This window comes from Barbatula barbatula (assembly GCF_947034865.1).
Source record: "Barbatula barbatula genome assembly, chromosome: 7".
NCBI classification, from domain to species: domain Eukaryota; kingdom Metazoa; phylum Chordata; class Actinopteri; order Cypriniformes; family Nemacheilidae; genus Barbatula; species Barbatula barbatula.
In genome coordinates, this window is record NC_136770.1 from 208,316 (window position 1) to 228,474 (window position 20,159).

General features: G+C 41.3%; 6 protein-coding genes across 7 annotated transcripts; 3 read left to right on the forward strand and 3 right to left on the reverse strand.

The window, feature by feature from the left end:
* Nucleotides 1-950: 950 nt before the first annotated feature.
* LOC306896234 (P2Y purinoceptor 1) lies at nucleotides 951-1,832 on the forward strand (the record flags this gene model as incomplete). Its single annotated transcript, XM_079460037.1, has 1 exon — nucleotides 951-1,832. One exon carries the CDS (start codon nucleotides 951-953, stop codon nucleotides 1,830-1,832), a length of 882 nt encoding a protein of 293 aa, XP_079316163.1.
* Nucleotides 1,833-5,553: 3,721 nt separating this feature from the next.
* LOC306896235 (P2Y purinoceptor 1-like) lies at nucleotides 5,554-6,435 on the forward strand (the record flags this gene model as incomplete). Its single annotated transcript, XM_079460038.1, has 1 exon — nucleotides 5,554-6,435. The coding sequence occupies one exon, from the start codon at nucleotides 5,554-5,556 to the stop codon at nucleotides 6,433-6,435; it is 882 nt and encodes a 293-aa protein (XP_079316164.1).
* A 1,970-nt stretch (nucleotides 6,436-8,405) lies between these two features.
* Nucleotides 8,406-9,296, forward strand: LOC306896236 (P2Y purinoceptor 1-like; the record flags this gene model as incomplete). Its single annotated transcript, XM_079460039.1, has 1 exon — nucleotides 8,406-9,296. The coding sequence occupies one exon, from the start codon at nucleotides 8,406-8,408 to the stop codon at nucleotides 9,294-9,296; it is 891 nt and encodes a 296-aa protein (XP_079316165.1).
* A 77-nt stretch (nucleotides 9,297-9,373) lies between these two features.
* On the reverse strand, nucleotides 9,374-11,759 carry LOC306896488 (uncharacterized protein). Of its 2 annotated transcripts, XM_079460550.1 has the most exons (3): nucleotides 11,369-11,638; nucleotides 10,430-11,165; nucleotides 9,599-10,356 (listed from the first exon to the last, which is right to left on the reverse strand). In XM_079460550.1, exons 1-3 carry the CDS (start codon nucleotides 11,428-11,430, stop codon nucleotides 10,342-10,344), a joined length of 813 nt encoding a protein of 270 aa, XP_079316676.1. In that variant the 5' UTR covers nucleotides 11,431-11,638; the 3' UTR covers nucleotides 9,599-10,341. The 2 variants fall into 2 exon arrangements, with proteins under 2 accessions (XP_079316675.1, XP_079316676.1); XM_079460549.1 differs by having other exon boundaries at nucleotides 9,374-11,165; nucleotides 11,369-11,759.
* Nucleotides 11,760-13,060: 1,301 nt separating this feature from the next.
* On the reverse strand, nucleotides 13,061-16,063 carry atf4a (activating transcription factor 4a). The gene is made up of 3 exons (XM_079460400.1): nucleotides 15,795-16,063; nucleotides 14,454-14,792; nucleotides 13,061-14,226 (listed from the first exon to the last, which is right to left on the reverse strand). The coding sequence occupies exons 2-3, from the start codon at nucleotides 14,722-14,724 to the stop codon at nucleotides 13,370-13,372; spliced, it is 1,128 nt and encodes a 375-aa protein (XP_079316526.1). The 5' UTR covers nucleotides 14,725-14,792; nucleotides 15,795-16,063; the 3' UTR covers nucleotides 13,061-13,369.
* A 561-nt stretch (nucleotides 16,064-16,624) lies between these two features.
* On the reverse strand, nucleotides 16,625-19,284 carry rps19bp1 (ribosomal protein S19 binding protein 1). The gene is made up of 4 exons (XM_079460665.1): nucleotides 18,753-19,284; nucleotides 17,578-17,688; nucleotides 17,392-17,489; nucleotides 16,625-17,286 (listed from the first exon to the last, which is right to left on the reverse strand). The coding sequence occupies exons 1-4, from the start codon at nucleotides 18,799-18,801 to the stop codon at nucleotides 17,152-17,154; spliced, it is 393 nt and encodes a 130-aa protein (XP_079316791.1). The 5' UTR covers nucleotides 18,802-19,284; the 3' UTR covers nucleotides 16,625-17,151.
* Nucleotides 19,285-20,159: the final 875 nt, after the last annotated feature.

The following is a 20,159-nucleotide window of genomic DNA, read 5'->3' on the forward strand; positions in this document are numbered from 1 at the left end:
AGATGTGTGTTTTTGCAAGATGTTACAGTAGATTTACTCATTTCATTCCTTACATCACCTGTTTACGGGTTTAGTTCTGAAGTTACATCACAAAAGTTTTTTAGCCAGACCCTCTTTAACCAATCACGGAGTTATTCTACTCTCTTCGGCTGCTTGTTGACCATAAAGAACAGAATTGATTGGTTGTGGCTGAAATGTCCCGCCTCTGGCTGTGTTGAGATAAGCTTGAGCTTGAGGGCACATCTGAGTTGAGATAAGCTTGAGCTTGAGGGCACATCTGAGTTGGGCGACACTGGCCGAGACCCACATCCATCCATTCATCCATCCATCTATTCTCCAATCCTGGTTGTCTTCTGCAGGGGATCGACGGATTAAAGCACGACACATTCCCTTTTGGTTGTAAGTTATATTATTTGTTTCTTCGTTTTTGATCATTTTACATTTTTACTATTTGAATCGCTGTGTTTCTGTTTTCATCGACATTTCATTTTGGCTCTAGAGAAACTAAATCTAAATTGATTTTGAGTTCATGTAGTGCAGGACAGCCACAATATCAGATTTTCATTACACAGGTTCTTGTCGTTTTTGTGGGAAACTTAATTTACTGTCACAATATTATCATGAGATTTACTCGAAATGATGGTATAAGTCAAATTCCTCGTTTTATTTTATATTTTTGTTTTTGGCCAATGAGTTACACCCGCAATACGAGTGTAGGGAGCCACAGAGATCTTTAGATTGTTATCATTGTGTCTCTTAAGACAAAATATTAACCAAGTGTAAAACCACCAAAGACTGACGCTGAATTATTGGCGATATTATCATGTGTGTGATATTAGCATGATATGAATAATTACAATTATTGATGATAATTCAAAAGATGAAACTTGTCTATTCTCACAGGTGATAAGTAGTGACTGATTGTGATCTTCTCCACAGATCCTTTGATCATGGACAACGTCTCTGCTTTGAATCTCAACTCAAGCATTTCTGGCCATCCACCGTGGTACCAGTTTGATGCGTGTGCTGTTGCTCCTTATGGATTCGTCTTCTACTTCGGTGTCAAAGTGCTTAACCTCGCCGTGGGATTCCCACTCAATGCCCTCGTGATATGGCAGATTATGAAGAAGAAGAGTGAAGGCTCGACATCTGACATCTTTATTTTCAACCTCTCTATCCTAGATGCATATTTCTGCCTCATGACGCCTGTGGACATGGTCAACCGCCTTTACCTGAATGATGAAGATGTCTGGCACTTTCAACGCTTTGCTTATGGACTGAAAGACATGGCTCCATTATTCCTCACCTGTATTTGCCTCGATAGGTACATCGCTGTTGTCCATCCCATCGTATTCACTGGGATCCGGGACAATAGTATCCGGATCGGCGTCTCTATGTTTGTGTGGGCACTCATTCTGCCGGTCGCACTGACCAAGAGCATCTTGGGTGTCCTAAGTACCAATGAGGTGTTCAGCGGAGTCATCCTGTCTGCCTTGTTTCTCATGGTGTTCTGTAACTTGTCCATCATCTGGGTCCTCAGGAAGAGTGTCGCTGGGAAAGAATCCATGAATCCTGTCAAGAAGAAGGCCTTCAAAATGGTTTCTATAGTTCTCGGTTTCATCGTGGTGAACTATCTGCCTCCTGTGGCTTTAATGCCGTTTGCTTCCACCTACACATTTGTGGATCTCCGCTGTAAGATTAGCATCTCAGTGTTTGCAATCATGGACCTGAGCTGTACGCTGGAACCTCTTCTCTACGTCTTTAAGATGCGATCCGCACTGTGCTGCTGCCCACAGGGTTCCCCTGCGAAACCCATTCATGTCAGCGTCTGAAACAGTGCAAAAAAACACCTGAGACTCTTCAACTGTCTGCTTATCTTCTCATTTCGTGAATGTTTACAAAATCTTATTATACAGCGCTCGGGAATACTTGAACATTCCAAGGTATGTTAACTAATAACACTGGGTCATCCGGGTACAGAGAGTTATCTTGATCACAAAGATATAAGTGTGCCTAATTATAACAATATGCTTTTTCCTTGTTTTCCTTGCTGAAGGTTTGTATTTAATTTAAATGAGATACTAATAAAATATTTAAAATCAATAGATTATTTACAATAATGTACTCATGTGGCAAGTAGTCATGTAATGAGTGGGATACTGTATATCCAGCCGGTTATCATCACTCCTCTCCCTCCTGTCGGGTTCTGTTCTGGGCTATACATGATCCTGGACACATTATAATTGGTAGAAGCAAAAATCCTCGAGATTCTATATTTGATACTAGCAAAGCTCAATAATTGTCCCACATGTTGTTTTAGAAGCAAATAATGAAACATCTCAATAAAGAAAGCACAGGTATCAGTAAGAGATCTTACTGAAACCTCCGATAAATGTCTTCACACCAAACGCAAATTAAGCGATTTGCGAGAGTAATTATACCAAGTCAATGCGAAGACACGAATAGACGCGAACGCGGGTCGATCTCATCTAGCGCGCAAGTTGATAATGTTTGTCACATCGCGTCAATCAAGCGGAAATTGCGAACTTTTCCGACGAGTAATAAAGAGCGCGGAAAGCGACTGTTGGCGTCTGGTGTGAACCCAGCATGAGAGCAGTTTTACATTATAAATCATAAACATTTGACATATCTTCTAGATCAGTGGTTCTCAACCTTTTCATGTTCACGCCCCCTGTAAACTAATTTAAAGAACTGGCGCCCCCCCATACTGTACATTGAAGATAGATAGATAGATAGATAGATAGATAGATAGATAGATAGATAGATAGATAGATAGATAGATAGATAGATAGATAGATAGATAGATAGATAGATAGATAGATAGATAGATAGATAGATAGATAAGTGTAAAATATGTTCGATATAGTTGATATATAAAAACTATATTTAAAGAAGCAGAAGATACTTATATGACAGATTATAAATGTGCTGAAAAAAAAACTAAAGAAACCATCATTAAAGTTAATTGTTTCCAATAAAATACTATTATGAACCATTAGGTTTTCTACGTAAAACCATTACAAAATTGTAGTGTTTTGGGCAATATTCCAAAAGGATTAATCTGCCAGATCACGAGTGTTTCATTCATTTGAACACGAGCGAGAGTTTATTGGCAGTTTATTATCCAGACGCGGTGTGTGTCGAAAATAACGCTTTACATCTTTAATAACTGTCGACATCTTTAATCTGACGTCCAAGTTCAGAAAGATATGAAAAGGCACTTTATGCACGCCACTCCCTTCACGCGCACTCTGAACTCATTTTGCGCTTATTCTGAAATCACAGTCTGAAAGACAAATTCGTTTAGTAGGATTAGCTGTTATAATAGCAATATTTCAGCAGTTGAATTGACCAATAAGACATTTCCTTCACTCGAAGCGTGACAGAGGAGCGTCGAGAATATGTGTCGGGGAAAAAGAGTCGAGGCTCCAATGGGTTCGTCAGCTTCCTCTGTGTTTGAGGAAATATAATAATAAATGCATAATATATTTATAAACATATTTAACTTATATGAGCTACCTGTTTCTTAACATGATGTAGAGGTGATTGCTGCTGCTTCCTGACTAGACGTTTGTCTTATTTGTAGATATTATGCTTTTGTTGCGCAGCCTAAAATCGCACTGCGCAGAACCTGCAATGAGTCTGCGTGGCCGCTCACGCGCGCAGCTTCAGACGGAACATCGCGTTCCTCCGGCATCCGCAATCGAGTTCCGAAGGTTGAGCACCACTGTAATAGATGACACATAACAGGAGAGATCTCAGAGACGGTTTGCAGATGATCAAACAAAACAGAAAACGTCTTTAAGATGTAAATGCAGACATCATATAGACGTCTCTCAGATGTATGTGTGCTATCAGGGAATGTTCTGGATATTATAAAGGGAATTATAAAGGACTGGATCATTGTATCAAGTGATCAGACTGATGGACAAAATAACAGTCTGACATGTTTGTGCTACTCTTTGCATTTGCTGTTTTCCTTGTTTTGCTGTATAAGGTGGTCAATCCTGCTGAAAGGATTCATTTGTCTCCACTTGACTTTTTTTATTCTGGCCAATACTGATATTCAAATGTTTCATAGTTTCATGTTTTAGTTGTAGTCACAATTTAAATCTTTGTGTCTATACAGAAATGTAATTCAACAATAAATTCACATCAAAATGCTCCAATATCTGTAATTAGCTTTGAATAAAAGACTTTGCTGAACAAAATATACCCCAGTCTTACATCTGAGTTATTGAATACATTCTCTGGGCATGAAGTTAGTCTTTGGTGAAGAAGCCATTTCAGTAACAAAACATGTAATGGACTTTCATACGTTGTACAGTTTCTCTTTCCCTGGGATAAAGTAAGTCCTGTAGAGAAGCACACATTCATGATGTCTAACACATTCTTCTGAGGTCCAGACATTTCAGCGGGTTAAGGTGAATAAAAAAATCCCTTTAGAAACGTGAAAGTGAAACTGTTTTAAATTCAAAGATCTTGAAACTGATATTGTGTTCTGTTAAATAATGACATTTAAATATCTATTATTCACCATAAAAACGTACAGATGCAGAGACACGTCACAAAAGTAGATACGTTAAGAAGCTATCTGCATCCATTCACAGTGGCAGAGATGTGTGTTTTTGCAAGATGTTACAGTAGATTTACTCATTTCATTCCTTACATCACCTGTTTACGGGTTTAGTTCTGAAGTTACATCACAAAAGTTTTTTAGCCAGACCCTCTTTAACCAATCACGGAGTTATTCTACTCTCTTCAGCTGCTTGTTGACCATAAAGAACAGAATTGATTGGTTGTGGCTGAAATGTCCCGCCTCTGGCTGTGTTGAGATAAGCTTGAGCTTGAGGGCACATCTGAGTTGGGCGACACTGGCCGAGACCCACATCCATCCATTCATCCATCCATCTATTCTCCAATCCTGGTTGTCTTCTGCAGGGGATCGACGGATTAAAGCACGACACATTCCCTTTTGGTTGTAAGTTATATTATTTGTTTCTTCGTTTTTGATCATTTTACATTTTTACTATTTGAATCGCTGTGTTTCTGTTTTCATCGACATTTCATTTTGGCTCTAGAGAAACTAAATCTAAATTGATTTTGAGTTCATGTAGTGCAGGACAGCCACAATATCAGATTTTCATTACACAGGTTCTTGTCGTTTTTGTGGGAAACTTAATTTACTGTCACAATATTATCATGAGATTTACTCGAAATGATGGTATAAGTCAAATTCCTCGTTTTATTTTATATTTTTGTTTTTGGCCAATGAGTTACACCCGCAATACGAGTGTAGGGAGCCACAGAGATCTTTAGATTGTTATCATTGTGTCTCTTAAGACAAAATATTAACCAAGTGTAAAACCACCAAAGACTGACGCTGAATTATTGGCGATATTATCATGTGTGTGATATTAGCATGATATGAATAATTACAATTATTGATGATAATTCAAAAGATGAAACTTGTCTATTCTCACAGGTGATAAGTAGTGACTGATTGTGATCTTCTCCACAGATCATTTGATCATGGACAACGTCTCTGATTTGAATCTCAACTCAAGCATTTCTGAACCTCTCCCATGGTACCGTTATGATGCTTGTGCTGTTGCTCCTTATGGATTCGTCTTCTACTTCGGTGTCAAAGTGCTTAACCTCGCCGTGGGATTCCCACTCAATGCCCTCGTGATATGGCAGATTATGAAGAAGAAGAGTGAAGGCGCGACATCTGACATCTTTATTTTCAACCTCTCTATCCTAGATGCATATTTCTGCCTCATGACGCCTGTGGACATTGTCAACCGCCTTTACCTGAATGATGAAGATGTCTGGCACTTTCAACACTTTGCTTATGGACTGAAAGACATGGCTCCATTATTCCTCACCTGTATTTGCCTCGATAGGTACATCGCTGTTGTCCATCCCATCGTATTCACTGGGATCCGGGACAATAGTATCCGGATCGGCGTCTCTATGTTTGTGTGGGCACTCATTCTGCCGGTCGCACTGACCAAGAGCATCTTGGGTGTCCTAAGTACCAATGAGGTGTTCAGCGGAGTCATCCTGTCTGCCTTGTTTCTCATGGTGTTCTGTAACTTGTCCATCATCTGGGTCCTCAGGAAGAGCGTCGCTGGGAAAGAATCCATGAATCCTGTCAAGAAGAAGGCCTTCAAAATGGTTTCTATAGTTCTCGGTTTCATCGTGGTGAACTATCTGCCTCCTGTGGCTTTAATGCCGTTTGCTTCCACCTACACATTTGTGGATCTCCGCTGTAAGATTAGCGTTGCAGTGTTTGCCATCATGGACCTGAGCTGTACGCTGGAACCTCTTCTCTACGTCTCTAAGATGGAGCGATTCCCGCTGTGCTGCTGCCCACAGCCCCCTGTGAAACCCATTCATGTCAGCGTCTGAAACAGTGCAAAGAACCGCCCGAGACTCTTCAACTGTCTGCTTATCTTCTCATTTATTGAATCTAAATCTTATTATACAGCGCTCTGGAATACTTGAACATTCCAAGGTATGTTAACTAATAACACTGGGTCATCCGGGTACAGAGAGTTATCTTGATCATAAAAATAGTTCATTAACAAATTAATTAAATATAAGTATGTCCAATTTTAAAATATATATTTTTTAAATGTAGTTTATCATGGCAGGCAGGTAACACCTTTTTTGACATTATAAAGGACTGGATCATTGTATCCAGAGGTCAGACTGATGGAGAAAATAACAGTCTGACATGTTTGTGCTACTCTTTGCATTTGCTGTTTTCCTTGTTTTGCTGTATAAGGTGGTCAATCCTGCTGAAAGGATTCATTTGTCTCCACTTGACTTTTTTTATTCTGGCCAATACTGATATTCAAATGTTTCATAGTTTCATGTTTTAGTTGTAGTCACAATTTAAATGTTTGTGTCTATACAGAAATGTAATTCAACAATAAACTCAAATCAAAATGTTCCAATATCTGTAATTAGCTTTGATTAAAAGAGTCTGCTATGTAGTTATTGAAAACATTCTCTGGACATGAATTTGAAGAGTAAATGTTTTGTTATTTTAAAGTTCCTCCATAAGGTTTAGGGAGTTTCCAACAACACGTTTACGTACGTACAAGGTGTAAAAACACTTTAATTTTCTAATAATGGGCAGTTATTCTTACCTTACTTCATGACTGACTCAAATGATTCATTATCTGATTCATCTGTCTAATCTCCTCCTTTCTGTCAGCTTACTCTGATCTGATTGGTCGGATGGTCTAGCCTGCTGTGATTGGTCTACCGCGTGTAGCGTCCCAAATGGAACGTAGGCGGGCATTACACGGAGTGACACTAATCCGACCCGGAACTGAAATAAGAACAACGGACGATTCGTTCACGCGATTTAGAGTCGACTCCTTCTTCCAATTTCAGCTTCACAACTCGGCAGACTGCTTACATGCACACACAGCAACATTACACATTGCATTAAATGTCGTTTTAAAGACATTGTAGTAGTTCCTCTTTAATCTTTGGTAGAACAAAACATGTTATAGACATTCATACATTGTACAGTTGCTCTTTCCCTGGGAATCATCAGTTTTAATCCAACTGACTTCTCCTTGTCCACTTGTTTTGGTGAAAATACTTATGCATTCTTACGCTTCTCTAACAGAGACATTCAGATGTTTTCAGTGCCAGTGAAATGAGCAAACACTGGCTGATGTCTAACCCATTCTTCTGAGGTCCATTTGAGCGGGTTGAGGCAAATAAATAATCCCTTTAAAAAACGTGAAAGTGAAACTGTTTTAAAATCAAACATCTTGAAGCTAATATTGTGCTCTGTTACATAATTTAAATATCTATTTTTCACAAAATGTGTGAATGTGGAGTCAAATCACAAACGTAGCTCTGCTTCCTTTCACAGTGGTAGATTCAGATGTGTTGCAAGATGTTACAGTAGATTTACTCATTATCTACTTGCATCACCTGTTTACATGGAGCTCTGTTCTCAACATGAAGTTACATCACAAAACTTTTATCATCCTCCCCACAACCCCCAAACTTTTTCAGCAAGACCCTCTTTAACCAATCACAGAGCTATTCTACTCTCTTCGGCTTCTTATTGACCATAAAGAACGGAATTGATTGGTTGTGACCAAAACGTCCCACCCCTGGGTCCTGTGAGATGAGCTTTTTCTTGGAGAGTGTGAGATGATCGAGGGCACATCTGAGTTGGGTGACGGTCAAACACTGGCCGAGACCCACATCCATCCATCTCTTCTCTGTTTTTGATCAACATCTTTTCTGGCAGTGAAGTGAGTTGATTTCGAGTTCACATAAAAACGCAACTTCTCACAGGTCATTAGTAGTGACTGATTGTGATCTTCTCCACAGATCCTTTGATCATGGACAACGTCTCTGATTTAAATCTCAACTCAAGCATTTCTGGGTGGCGTCTACCACTGTGGTACAACTATGAGGTGTGCGCTGCAGTTCCTTATGGATTCGTCTTCTACTTCGGTGTCAAAGTGCTTAACCTCATAGTGGGATTCCCACTCAATGCCCTTGTCACTTGGCAGATTATGAAGAAGAAGAGTGAAGGTTCAACATCCGACATCTTTATTTTCAACCTCGCTATCCTAGATGCATATTTCTGCCTCACAACGCCCGTGGACTTGGTCAACCGCATTTATTTAAACAATAAAGCTGTCTGGCACTTTCAACGCTTCGCTTACGGAGTCAAAGACATGACTCCCTTATTCCTCACCTGTATTTGCCTCGACAGGTACATCGCCGTTGTCCATCCCATTGTATTCACTGGGATCCGGGACAGTCGAATCCGGATCAACGTTTCTATGATGGTGTGGTTACTTATCCTTTCATATGGACTGACCAAAAGTGTTTCCAAGGCTATGATTTTGTACGATTTGTTCAGCGGAGTCATCCTGTCTTCCTTCTTTCTCATGGTGTTCTGTAACTTGTCCATCATCTGGGTCCTCAGGAAGAGCGTTGCTGGGAAAGAATCCATGAATCCTGTCAAGAAGAAGGCCTTCAAAATGGTGATTATAGTTCTCGGCATCATCGTGGCCAACTATTTACCTTCTGTGGCTCTAATACCGTTTGCCTCCTCCTACACATTCGTGGATCTCCACTGTAAGATCACTGTTTCAGTGTATTCCATCATGGACCTGAGCTCTACCCTGGAACCTCTTCTCTACGTCTCTAAGATGGAGCGATTCCCGCTGTGCTGCTGCCTGCAGAATCCCTCAGGGAAACCTGGCAACCTTACCATCTGAAACCCTGCGAACACTTTCTCTTCTCATCTGGTGATTCTTAGCATCGTCACGTGCTACACTAATTTGATGTGTCATTTGTTTTGCTGTGTCCAGTGAGTCTCCATTTGGTGTCTTGTTTGCAGTCTGAGCCTGAATCACTGCTGTAATTTACTGCTCAATGTTAACAAGCTTTGGAAGCGTCTCAGTGATTGTGTTTTCTAAGTGATGCCTTTCTGTAGATTCCCTGTGTTTCATTGCTAATGACTGTGTTTGATTAATAATTTGACCCTCGGACATAAAAGGGGCTGAAATGTAATTTTTTTGCCACCAGATAATCACGTTCTTTTATTTCTCACAGAATAAATTACAGGTTTTCAAATGTGTAATTAAGAACATTACAAGTCACTAATGGAGATGCTTATCTAAATGCCTGGGGATTAATTAATAATATGCCGAGGTGACACAGATGGTACAAGCTTGTAATTGTGTAAGTAGATGATGCTATGTGCTTAATTATCATGAAAAACATTTACAGCAGGTGGTCACATGACCTTCTGTTGAACCTGACTCCATGTTACTGCTCTTATTGTTTATTATTACGTGTTTATTAATTGGCTGTATGTATAATGAACATGAGTCACCATTATCATCCCCTGAAGGCTTGCATGAAATTAATTTTGTAGATCATATATCTCAAACTTCACTGCTGTTTGTCCTGTTGAATTATGACAAAACAATACATGAAAGGTCTATTGTTAAGGCTAATTCACATTGATTCAACAAACTCATTCACTCCGAACTAGAATGATGTATTTGCTGTTTTCATCGAATCAGCGGGAATCAGCCTTCTGCATTTCTACAAAGACTACAAAAACAAATTGAAAAGATAACAAGGTTAAAACTGTCATTAACGAACACATATTTCGTAATAAATCAGCAGATGTTTAACGGTGGGTAATCTTGGCACAGAGTTCTTGGAGACTTTCTATATCGGCAGGAGGACCATTAACTGATGTAACATAACCAGGGTAAAGCTGGTTAAAGTCAGATGTCGGACAGGCGAGACTCAGCACAGGTTTATCTGGTGAAGAGACAAGTGGAATCAGTTTAGCGTGTGCGTAATCAACTTCAAAGCCCTCAAATATAAGTCCCACCCCCCACGCGTCAAGCCCCGCCTCCAGGAGCCAGGACACTTGTCTGGTGGCCAGCACCAGCTCTTTGAAGTCCGCCGCCTCTAGTCGGAATATGTCACTGGAGAGGGGTCTCCGGGGAATGAGCACAGTGAGTCCGGGCGTGTTGGGAAATGGTGTGAGAAAAGCAATGTGGCTGTCATCTTCCCAAACCCTCCACTGCTTCTCCTCTCCTCGCACAATTCGTGGGAACAGCTCGCGGTCAGAAGCTTCACCCAAATAAGTGTAGTTCAGAGCTGTTTTTGGGACGGGCAGCCGCGCCCGTATACGGTTTTTGATCTCCTCTAGACAGGAGTCTGTCCAGCGCGGTCCACTCTTGGAACTGATGTAACCAGGATCGTAGGGCTGGAAATCTTCTTCTGCAGCAACATGAGGTTTCCACGGCGCCGTCACACCGTGGAGGGGAATGACAAAGAGCTCCGCACCGAAGCTGCCTGCCCGAGCATGCGGCGTGTGGACGAGGGCGCAGCGCTGGACTTCAAGCTTCTCACAAAGGAGCCTCGCTACTGTTCTTGCTCCCAGAAGCAGACACACAAAGGAATCCTCAGGTAAGTGGAAAAGGCTGCTAGTACTGCCAGAGGTCTTATGGGTAACAACAGCGACCCCTGGGGTCCACGGAGAGGGGTGCAGATGTGCCAACAGCTCCTGGGACTCCCAGATTACATTCAAATGCTGCAGTCCACAAACCATGGATGACATTCTGTCCCATAAACATAAAAGACGACCGCAAATATTAATACGACTTTGAATTATTGAAGGAAATCACTGTTTGCATGGCATCCCTAGTATAGTGTTACAGATTCAATTCAAGCGAATTTAAGACGTTTTTGGAGAAGACAAAAAACAACATTTCTAAAACCACAGCTGGAACAGAAATACAAAAGGAGCAATTTCCTTAAGCACCTTACGAAAAAACAGCACACAGCACGAGCTTTACTACTCATTCGCCACCGGTTGATCGCCATACAACCTCGAGCGTCTTCAGCTCACGTGACTTCCGCAATAGGTGGTTATGGCAAAACGGTTACAGCTACGGCCGGAAGTGATGCAAAATCTCGCCATTAAATGACATTAGCTAACATATTCACATACCGCAACCCTAAACCTAACCTTACAGTAATAAACAATAGTAATGAACTGTTTTCAGGAATGATGCTGTATTGAAGTGCGCATGCCCAGTGGAGGAACCGCGAAGGTCGTTTTCTTCTCCATCCTCTGGATCTGTGATGCAGCGCGTGACACTCCGCCTGACGGCGAGGAGAGAAAGTGCGCTGCACATGCGCACACGTCCCGCAGATGTCGCCAAACGCGCAAACGCCTCTTTCGTGTGAGACGCGCTGCTCTCTGTATGAAAGTGATGAAGACGAAACTCTTGTGTTGTTGTTAGCGGCGATGTCTGTTATCATCTCATTAAAGTAACTCAATGTTTGCACCCGTGTACAACGCGACACTGTAAACAAACGACAGGGCACAAATGAAAGTTGCACTTTTAATAGTTTAAAACAGACACACTGTTGGATGATGATCTGTTATCAGTATATAATACACACTACTGTATTCCCTCTCGCAGTATCTTTGAATACACTGAAGTTCCTGAGGGTCTGTGTGACTGAACCGGTGTGATCCGGCTTAAGCTCACACTCCCTAATCACTCTCAGGACACGTGCTTTACCTAAACAATCTTATTAGACTCTATATACACCACAAAAATACAATGAATTATATAAATTGCATCAAAGGAACTAAAGCTTCACTAGTTTCACTACAGTAAAAGTGTACTACAGTATTTAGATCTGTTTATCAATAATGCAGAATACACCAGTTTATTTGCTAATGTATACTCCAGTTGCCTGTATCAGGAAGCGAGGTGAACAAACACAGAGTTGTAGAGTAAGTTTTGAGTTGAGCGAGTATTCTCAAACTAAACATGAATTTACAGGACACAGAACTTGTGTAATAATCTGTGGGTTATTGTCAGTCAGTGTGAAGTTTCATTGGCCGATATATCCATGATTCTCTACTCTTAATCCCTCTAAAGAGCCACAACCCCACTAAACCAGAGCTCAGATTCAGTCCAACACATTAGTTTTCTCTTAAACACATGTGAAGACCTGTCAAGAGAACAAGGGCCAGTTTCATAAACACAGCTGCTAATTTAAGTCTCACTGACTAGCAATTAGTGAGACAAAGTCTTTCTTTTTAGATTTTAAGACGCCCAATCTACTGTTATATGTGACCGACTTATAGTTATGATCCCTATTGAAGAAAAAAATCGGACGACCAAGAAGTGATTCAGTTTCTGACTAACATGGCTTGACTGATGATCTAGATTAGGTTTATTTAAACACATGTGAAGTTGCGGTCACTTTACACCTTTTCTCAATCAGTTTACATGAAGATACAGTGTATTCCACATTAACTAGAATAGTGTTTCATGATCAAATAACTTAAAAATATAAGTAATCTATATAGTCTCATTCTGTTTAAGTTAATACACACCAGCAGGAACATTATTGAGTCATGTACTTTGATGTCGCACAAAACACATCTACAATCAGGTTCACTTTTCAAGATTCACAAACAAACAGTCCAAAGAACGATTCAATTGAAGCATCTTTAATAGAAAAATGGAAAGCAATGTTACAAGCCAACACACTTTGATTTAGCATGTTTAAATAGAGCAAACATTTGTACAATCTCTCCAGCAAAAAGTTCAGTGTAACAATTCATAAGGACCCTTTCTGGACGATCAACGGTTCGAGTGTAAGTGAATGAATGGATGAATAACTAGTGCAGGTGTGGTGGTCTCCAACACCGGATAACAAACAAACATCAAGTGAACTGCAGAGGCATCACAGCAGCATCTAAACCTAAAGAGCTGATGGCTTTAGTCTCGCTGATGGCTCACACCTTCGCTTTGCGTTGTTTTGCAGAGCGAACTTCCTCCATGAGGTTCTTCAGATACTGGATCTCTCGGCTGATGGCATCGGCTTTCTCCGCAAGCTCTTGGTTTCTCCTCTCCAGATCGGAGCACTCTGCATTCAGGTTGTCCTGCTCAGAGCGTTTCTTCTGACGGTAGCGCGTCGCTGCAGTTTTGTTCTGCTCCATCTTCTTCCGTTTCTTCTCTACCACTTTGGTCTTCACGCAGCCTGCGACAGCGGACACAGCCTCTGGGTCAGGTCTGGAGTACGGTTTTGTTCTCCATGAGCCCGCTAGCTTAGGTGATGCTGCTAGATCAAGCCGACGTTTTGGAGAATCAGTGACAGAAACGCCGCTGTCGCTGTCCGACAGATCGTCTGTGGAACCGACACTCAATTCCTCTTTGGTGGTCAAAACCACCATGAGATGAAACGGACTGGCATTTAGCTCAATTCCATGAGATGGGAGCAGCGTGGAGGATCTCATCAACTCGGACACATCGATCTCACTGCCCAGGTCCAGAGTGTGAAGCGAGGAGACGGCAGAATCAGAAGACGGTGCTGGAGAAGGAGGCTCTGATTTGATCTCTGCAAATTCCTGTGATTTTTCTGGCTCAGCTGTGGATTCTGACAGGGGGAGGTCGAGGGGCAGCGGGAGCTCCAGTTCTGCAGAGCTGAAGGGCAGGGAATTGAGGTCCAGATCCATATCTGCCTCCAGGCATGCGAGAAGATCTTCAGGAGAACTGGGAGGCTCGTCGGAATCACATGATCCTATGAGAGAATCCAGGTCAAAATCACCCAGGTCTAGTTTCTCCGTAATCCAATCCATTCCAGAAAATGCATCTGATGTTAAGAGCACAAAGAGAGAAAATCTTTTATTTACAAACAGCAGCCATTATCAAATCAGTACCTCATTGACGATAATCATGAATTGTCCTGTTTAAGTCTGTGTTCTTTATAATTGATTTAAATATGAAGACTTGGAGATGACTTCGTAAAAAAAGTCAAGCAGAAGCTTTTCTATTATAGCAGTCACACATCAGGGAGTGTACAGTATGAGCAGGTTATACCTTTACTCCGCTCCGGCTCGGTTGCAGGAAGCCAAGAGAGCAACGGCAGCTCTGACTTACACCCTACAGAAGCGCAAAGAGAGGGAGAGAGGGGCGAGAGAGAGGAGGAAGATTCAGCATAGGAGGAGGAGAGAGGCAACGACGACCCCTCTAAAGGAACGCTCTCCTCATCTTCGTCCAGAAGGGGCCCAAAGGGGTCAGCCATCAGAGACGAGGGCCCCAGGAGCAGGACCCCCACGTCTTCTAAACACATCGGGGACATCACAGACATGACTGCAGGTGAATAGTGCTGATATGCTGTCTATAGCAGCAGAGCTCGGGGTGGTTGCCACAGGAGACCTGGAGAAGAAATCACATGTCAGGACGACAAACCTGAACAGAAACCATCAGACTTTATACTGAACATGTTATAAGGCTAAGAAGGACATCGGACATTTGCTATTATTTGAATTAAGGCAAAAGACAAGGGTTCTACTTGGCAGCGGATGGTCCCGATGCGATTTGTAAGGAACTTCATAAATCTGGATACGATCAGACTTTCTTGAACTTGAAATAGGCTGTGCATTTTATTTCTCTATAAGGTGCGTCTAGTCTAAGAACGAATCGTCAGCAAATGAAAGATTGCACTGATCAGGCAAACTGCACCGTTTTACGCATCAGTGTAAGAATGCAGAACGTGTTTAACTCTGTTCAGAACCGGTTCTCTGACCCCAGCCCAGGCCGCAGGGAAGAGTCAACCGTCCTTTTCACTGCAACAGGAAATTCTGCTACACTTTCCCAGTACTGAGTAACCAGTTGAACTGGTCTATAGAAAACGAGAGGCGTTATCGTGACGTATGGTGTTCCAGTCACTGGTGTGTGTTAAACTCCTACACACGACTATTATTAGCAAACACACCAGTTCCCCTTCATCTCCCCGCCCCTCCTGTAACATTTTCCTTATTTGGTCACGACGGCAGTTAACCACGCCCTCTATGGTTCCTGCGCGAGATCTCGCCATTTCTTGCACTTCGCACGTGGCCGAGATCACGCGAAAACAGCGGCCGCGCCATTTTGAGGTGCCACGTTGGATTTACATTACATTTAACGTTACCGTTCGCGCTTTTATCCAAAGGGACTTACAGAGAAGAGAACGGAAACAATAAAGCTATTTGATAATAGGAGGCAATAATAACAATATACTAGTGGGATCAAGTCCGCGCGTTTCTAGTAATGACGCGTAAGTGGGAAAAACAAAACAAAGTGAAAAACTGTCTAAATGTGGTCATCGTCCTACGGTTCAAACTTAAATTATTCGCGCAAAATCAAATGTAATAAACCTTGAGAACTTGAAATACTTACGCCATTTTGCCGAATAAAGCCGGTGCACTTGACCGCTGCACTGCCTGATCTGCCGCTGCAAGTTCTGCCGCTGCGCGCCGCTACACTGCCATGATTCCGCCGAACGTGCAGCGCGAATCAAACACCAAATAACACAGAAAACACGACGAGAGCGACGCCTTCGCTTATATAAGCACACACGACATCCGCACAGTCTCCTTCCGCTGCACACACTGACTCGTATTATGCCGCTCAGCTCTGGTTGCTGATTGGATGCTAAAACCGCCAGTATTGCAAACAAATAGAACCCAAATATTTACATTCTCACGAGATGTAGGTCACATGTCCTCGGCAACAAACCATGAGCGATTTCACTAGTCCGATTTTATGTGGTTGGGAAAAATGTCATTGTTAGATTTTCTTTTTTATTAAGAATGGCTGGTTACGGGTTTCATATTGTCTAGTTTGTTCTAAAATGTGAATTGCAGCAATATTGTCTTTATAATAATACTGATGAAGAATAATTAGTTCTTGGATAAAACACTTGGTTGATTGTTATTTCAGAACTGTTAGTGATTGAAACATTTCCTACTCTTATTCCTATTATAGGAACCACTTTTAATATTCATTGTGAATTAAATATTTATTTCAAACAAAGCGACCTTCAAAACTGAGGAATCTATGAAGCGATATATATCTTAAGGTGGAAACAGAGATTGATGTTTATTGGACACTAAATTCCTCTTGTCCATTATAGTTATTCATTTCCAATGGACGCTCAATTCTGTCTATGAAGCAGTGATGTATTAATTCATTATTATTGTTGTTAAATCAAGTCTTTTTTGTTTGTTCGGGTGGCAAATGTGCCGCATGAAGTAGCCAAGTCCTGTACTACTCAGTTTAAGGAAAAAAAAAACAGAATGACTTCACACAAGCTCCTCGCTGTCGTTTTAGGGTTATCTTCTAAATCTGAATAGAAGTATTTCTGTGTGTCTGTTAGTCAGAACTCTGAAGAAGAAGAACTCCTCACCTAGAGTTTAAAATATTCATCACAAACAGAAAGGAACTTGTAAAAGAACATTAATTTACTTGTGTCAATCATGAGTTACAGCGTTTCACACACATCACGTCAACTAAGTATTCTCAGAACCAAAATACTGTTTACACAACAGTTACTTTTAGACATTCTGTAAAGAAGAAAACAAATAAGAGCCGGTTTCATTTCTCTCCTGATGTTCCTGTTTTTAATATTCATTCAGCACACAAATATGTTTCATCAAAATACATTTAAACATCATCACTCATCAGCACAACCTTGTCAGTCAAAGAGTGTGCGAGCGAAAGATTGGTCCAGAGAAATAAAGGGTCCTCCAGCATGTTAAAGCTTCGAAAAATATTCTTGCTGAAATTTCTGGAACTCTTGCTCTGTAAAGACAGATTTCTCCTCGGGTTTGGTGACGGGCACCTGATCTGCCTGATGACAAGCACGACGACCGGAATGTTGCTGTATGATCTGAAGATAATTGAGGAAATAACATTATTATAAAAATTGGGAAATAAATCTGATCGACTGAAGGTCTAACTTGATTAGGAGAATAAACAGATGAGAGGTTCACACCTTTCCTGTGTGCTTTGTATGTGTTTTGTTATCAGCAGCCAGGAAATATTCCAGATTTGAACTCAGTTGATTCTTCTTTAGTTTTTTTCTGTATTCATCTGATAAAAGCAGAGCAGACAGTAATGGATCTGTGTAATCATGTGTAATCAGACATGTGTTACACGCGTGTGTCATGGACGGACTCACCCACAGCTGATTTAATGTGTTTGTCTTTGACTGTAGTCTTGCTCTTCACTGTCTGTCTGTGAACTCGTTGTTTATTACGACTGATCTTCTTCTGTTTATGTTTTTTTCCATCTTAAGAAAAGTGTAAACAAGGTTACATACATTTACATACACACACACATTATAGTCCAAAATAATGTAAATATTTTTTTCTATTCTTCGCATTTCTCATGATTGTTTTTTAATCAAGCTGTCTTGTACTTCAATGTTTCTCTTCTCACACATACAAACAATACTCTGTGTACCTTAATGTTTACGCTAGTAAAAAAATCTTGATGTTGCAGTGCTTTTGAATAGTAAATAAAACTATACTAGGGTTGTCACAATCATTAAATAATCGTTTTTTGACATATCGCTTATTGCTCCCCGAACTCGCTAAGTCGCTTTGAGTCATTCAGCAGATGCTTTTATCCATTTACATTTTACATTTATTCATTTGGCAGAGCACTTCAGCTTTTATCCAAAGTAGTTGACTTACAAGTAGTTTTTTTGTTATATATTTTTTTAGTATATTTGACCTAATCACAAAATTTCTGATAACCGCAATGATTGTAAATCCTTAGAAAACGAGAGTGATCTGCAGCATTTCACATCCACTGTTCTTGATCTGCACTCGCCGTTGACATTTCTTCATCATTAGGATTGATGTGTATTTTTTGTCTCTATGAGTTTTATTAAAGTGACACAGAAAGAAGACATCTTCCTCATATCTCAGTTTTTTCTGTTAGGGTCGCTATAAAAGGAATGTTACTAGTTATTGACAGAATTTTTCACATTTCTTAATGTATTTATATTTTATTCATTAAATAAATAAATTGTAATTAATCGTTGCAATTTTCAAAGCCTATAAGCCGACAATTAATCACCATAATCGCAATTATTTAATAGACAATTAAGCGCCATGCCAAATGCCATAAGAGCCCAGAAGTATACTACGATTCATCGATTCAATACTACACTATAGTAAATGCTTAAGTACCCAACAGTATTTTCAGTGTCACGTGGGCTATATAATTGTCTATATATTGTAAATGCAGTTTTAACACTCACGTGAAAAACGTTTTTCTAAAGTTTCATCGACTCACAGTAAACATCGTTATGATCAAAACAACAGATTAAACGGACCAGTTATTTACCTTTTTCACTGAACAGTTCAAGTCCTCTTCGTATCACTGATGCTGACATGATTTGATGAATGGGTTTAAAAAAACAGGTTTATAAAGATGCTTTCGTGCACGTGAATTCACGCTGTGCTAAGTGTGCTCTGCGATCAAGCTTCCGCCGGAAACATCAAACTCATCCGCCACGTTCCGTTCAGAAACACAACACGGCTTCATTCACATGAAACGCACAATGAACACCTTCAAAAACAAGATCAGTATTATGATTAAGGTTATTCATGGAGTTAAATGCAAGTCGCTTAGGAAATAAAGTCTGCTTAATGCCTTAATGATGTAAATATAACGAATATCCATAAAATGTTAGAGTAAGGGGTGATTCCTAATACAACAAACGCAATTGTGTGTGTGTGTGTGTGTGTGTGTGTGTGTGTGCGTGCGTGCGTGCGTGCGTGCGTGCGTGTGTGTACAGGGTTATCTTCTATGTTTGATTGTAGGTTTTGTTGATTGCTCTCGCTGTGTTCTGATGTCATATACCGCAGGTCACATGCAGGGGGCGCCACAGCAGCACAAATCCACTGCTCACATCTACACACATCCACTGCTCACATCCGCACACATCCACTGCTCACATCCACACACATCCACTGCTCACATCTACACACATCCACTGCTCACATCTACACACATCCACTGCTCACATCCGCACACATCCACTGCTCACATCCACACACATCCACTGCTCACATCCGCACACATCCACTGCTCACATCCGCACACATCCACTGCTCACATCCACACACATCCACTGCTCACATCCACACACATCCACTGCTCACATCTGCACACATCCACTACTCACATCTGCACACATCCACTGCTCACATCTGCACACATCCACTGCTCACATCCGCACACATCCACTGCTCACATCCACACACATCCACTGCTCACATCTACACACATCCACTGCTCACATCTACACACATCCACTGCTCACATCCGCACACATCCACTGCTCACATCCACACACATCCACTGCTCACATCCGCACACATCCACTGCTCACATCCGCACACATCCACTGCTCACATCCACACACATCCACTGCTCACATCCACACACATCCACTGCTCACATCTGCACACATCCACTACTCACATCTACACACATCCACTGCTCACATCTGCACACATCCACTGCTCACATCCGCACACATCCACTGCTCACATCCACTGCTCACATCTGCTCACATCTACACACATCCACTGCTCACATCTGCTCACATCTACACACATCCACTGCTCACATCTGCACACATCCACTGCTCACATCTACACAGATCCACTGCTCACATCCACACACATCCACTGCTCACATCCACACACATCCACTGCTCACATCTGCACAAATCCACTGCTCACA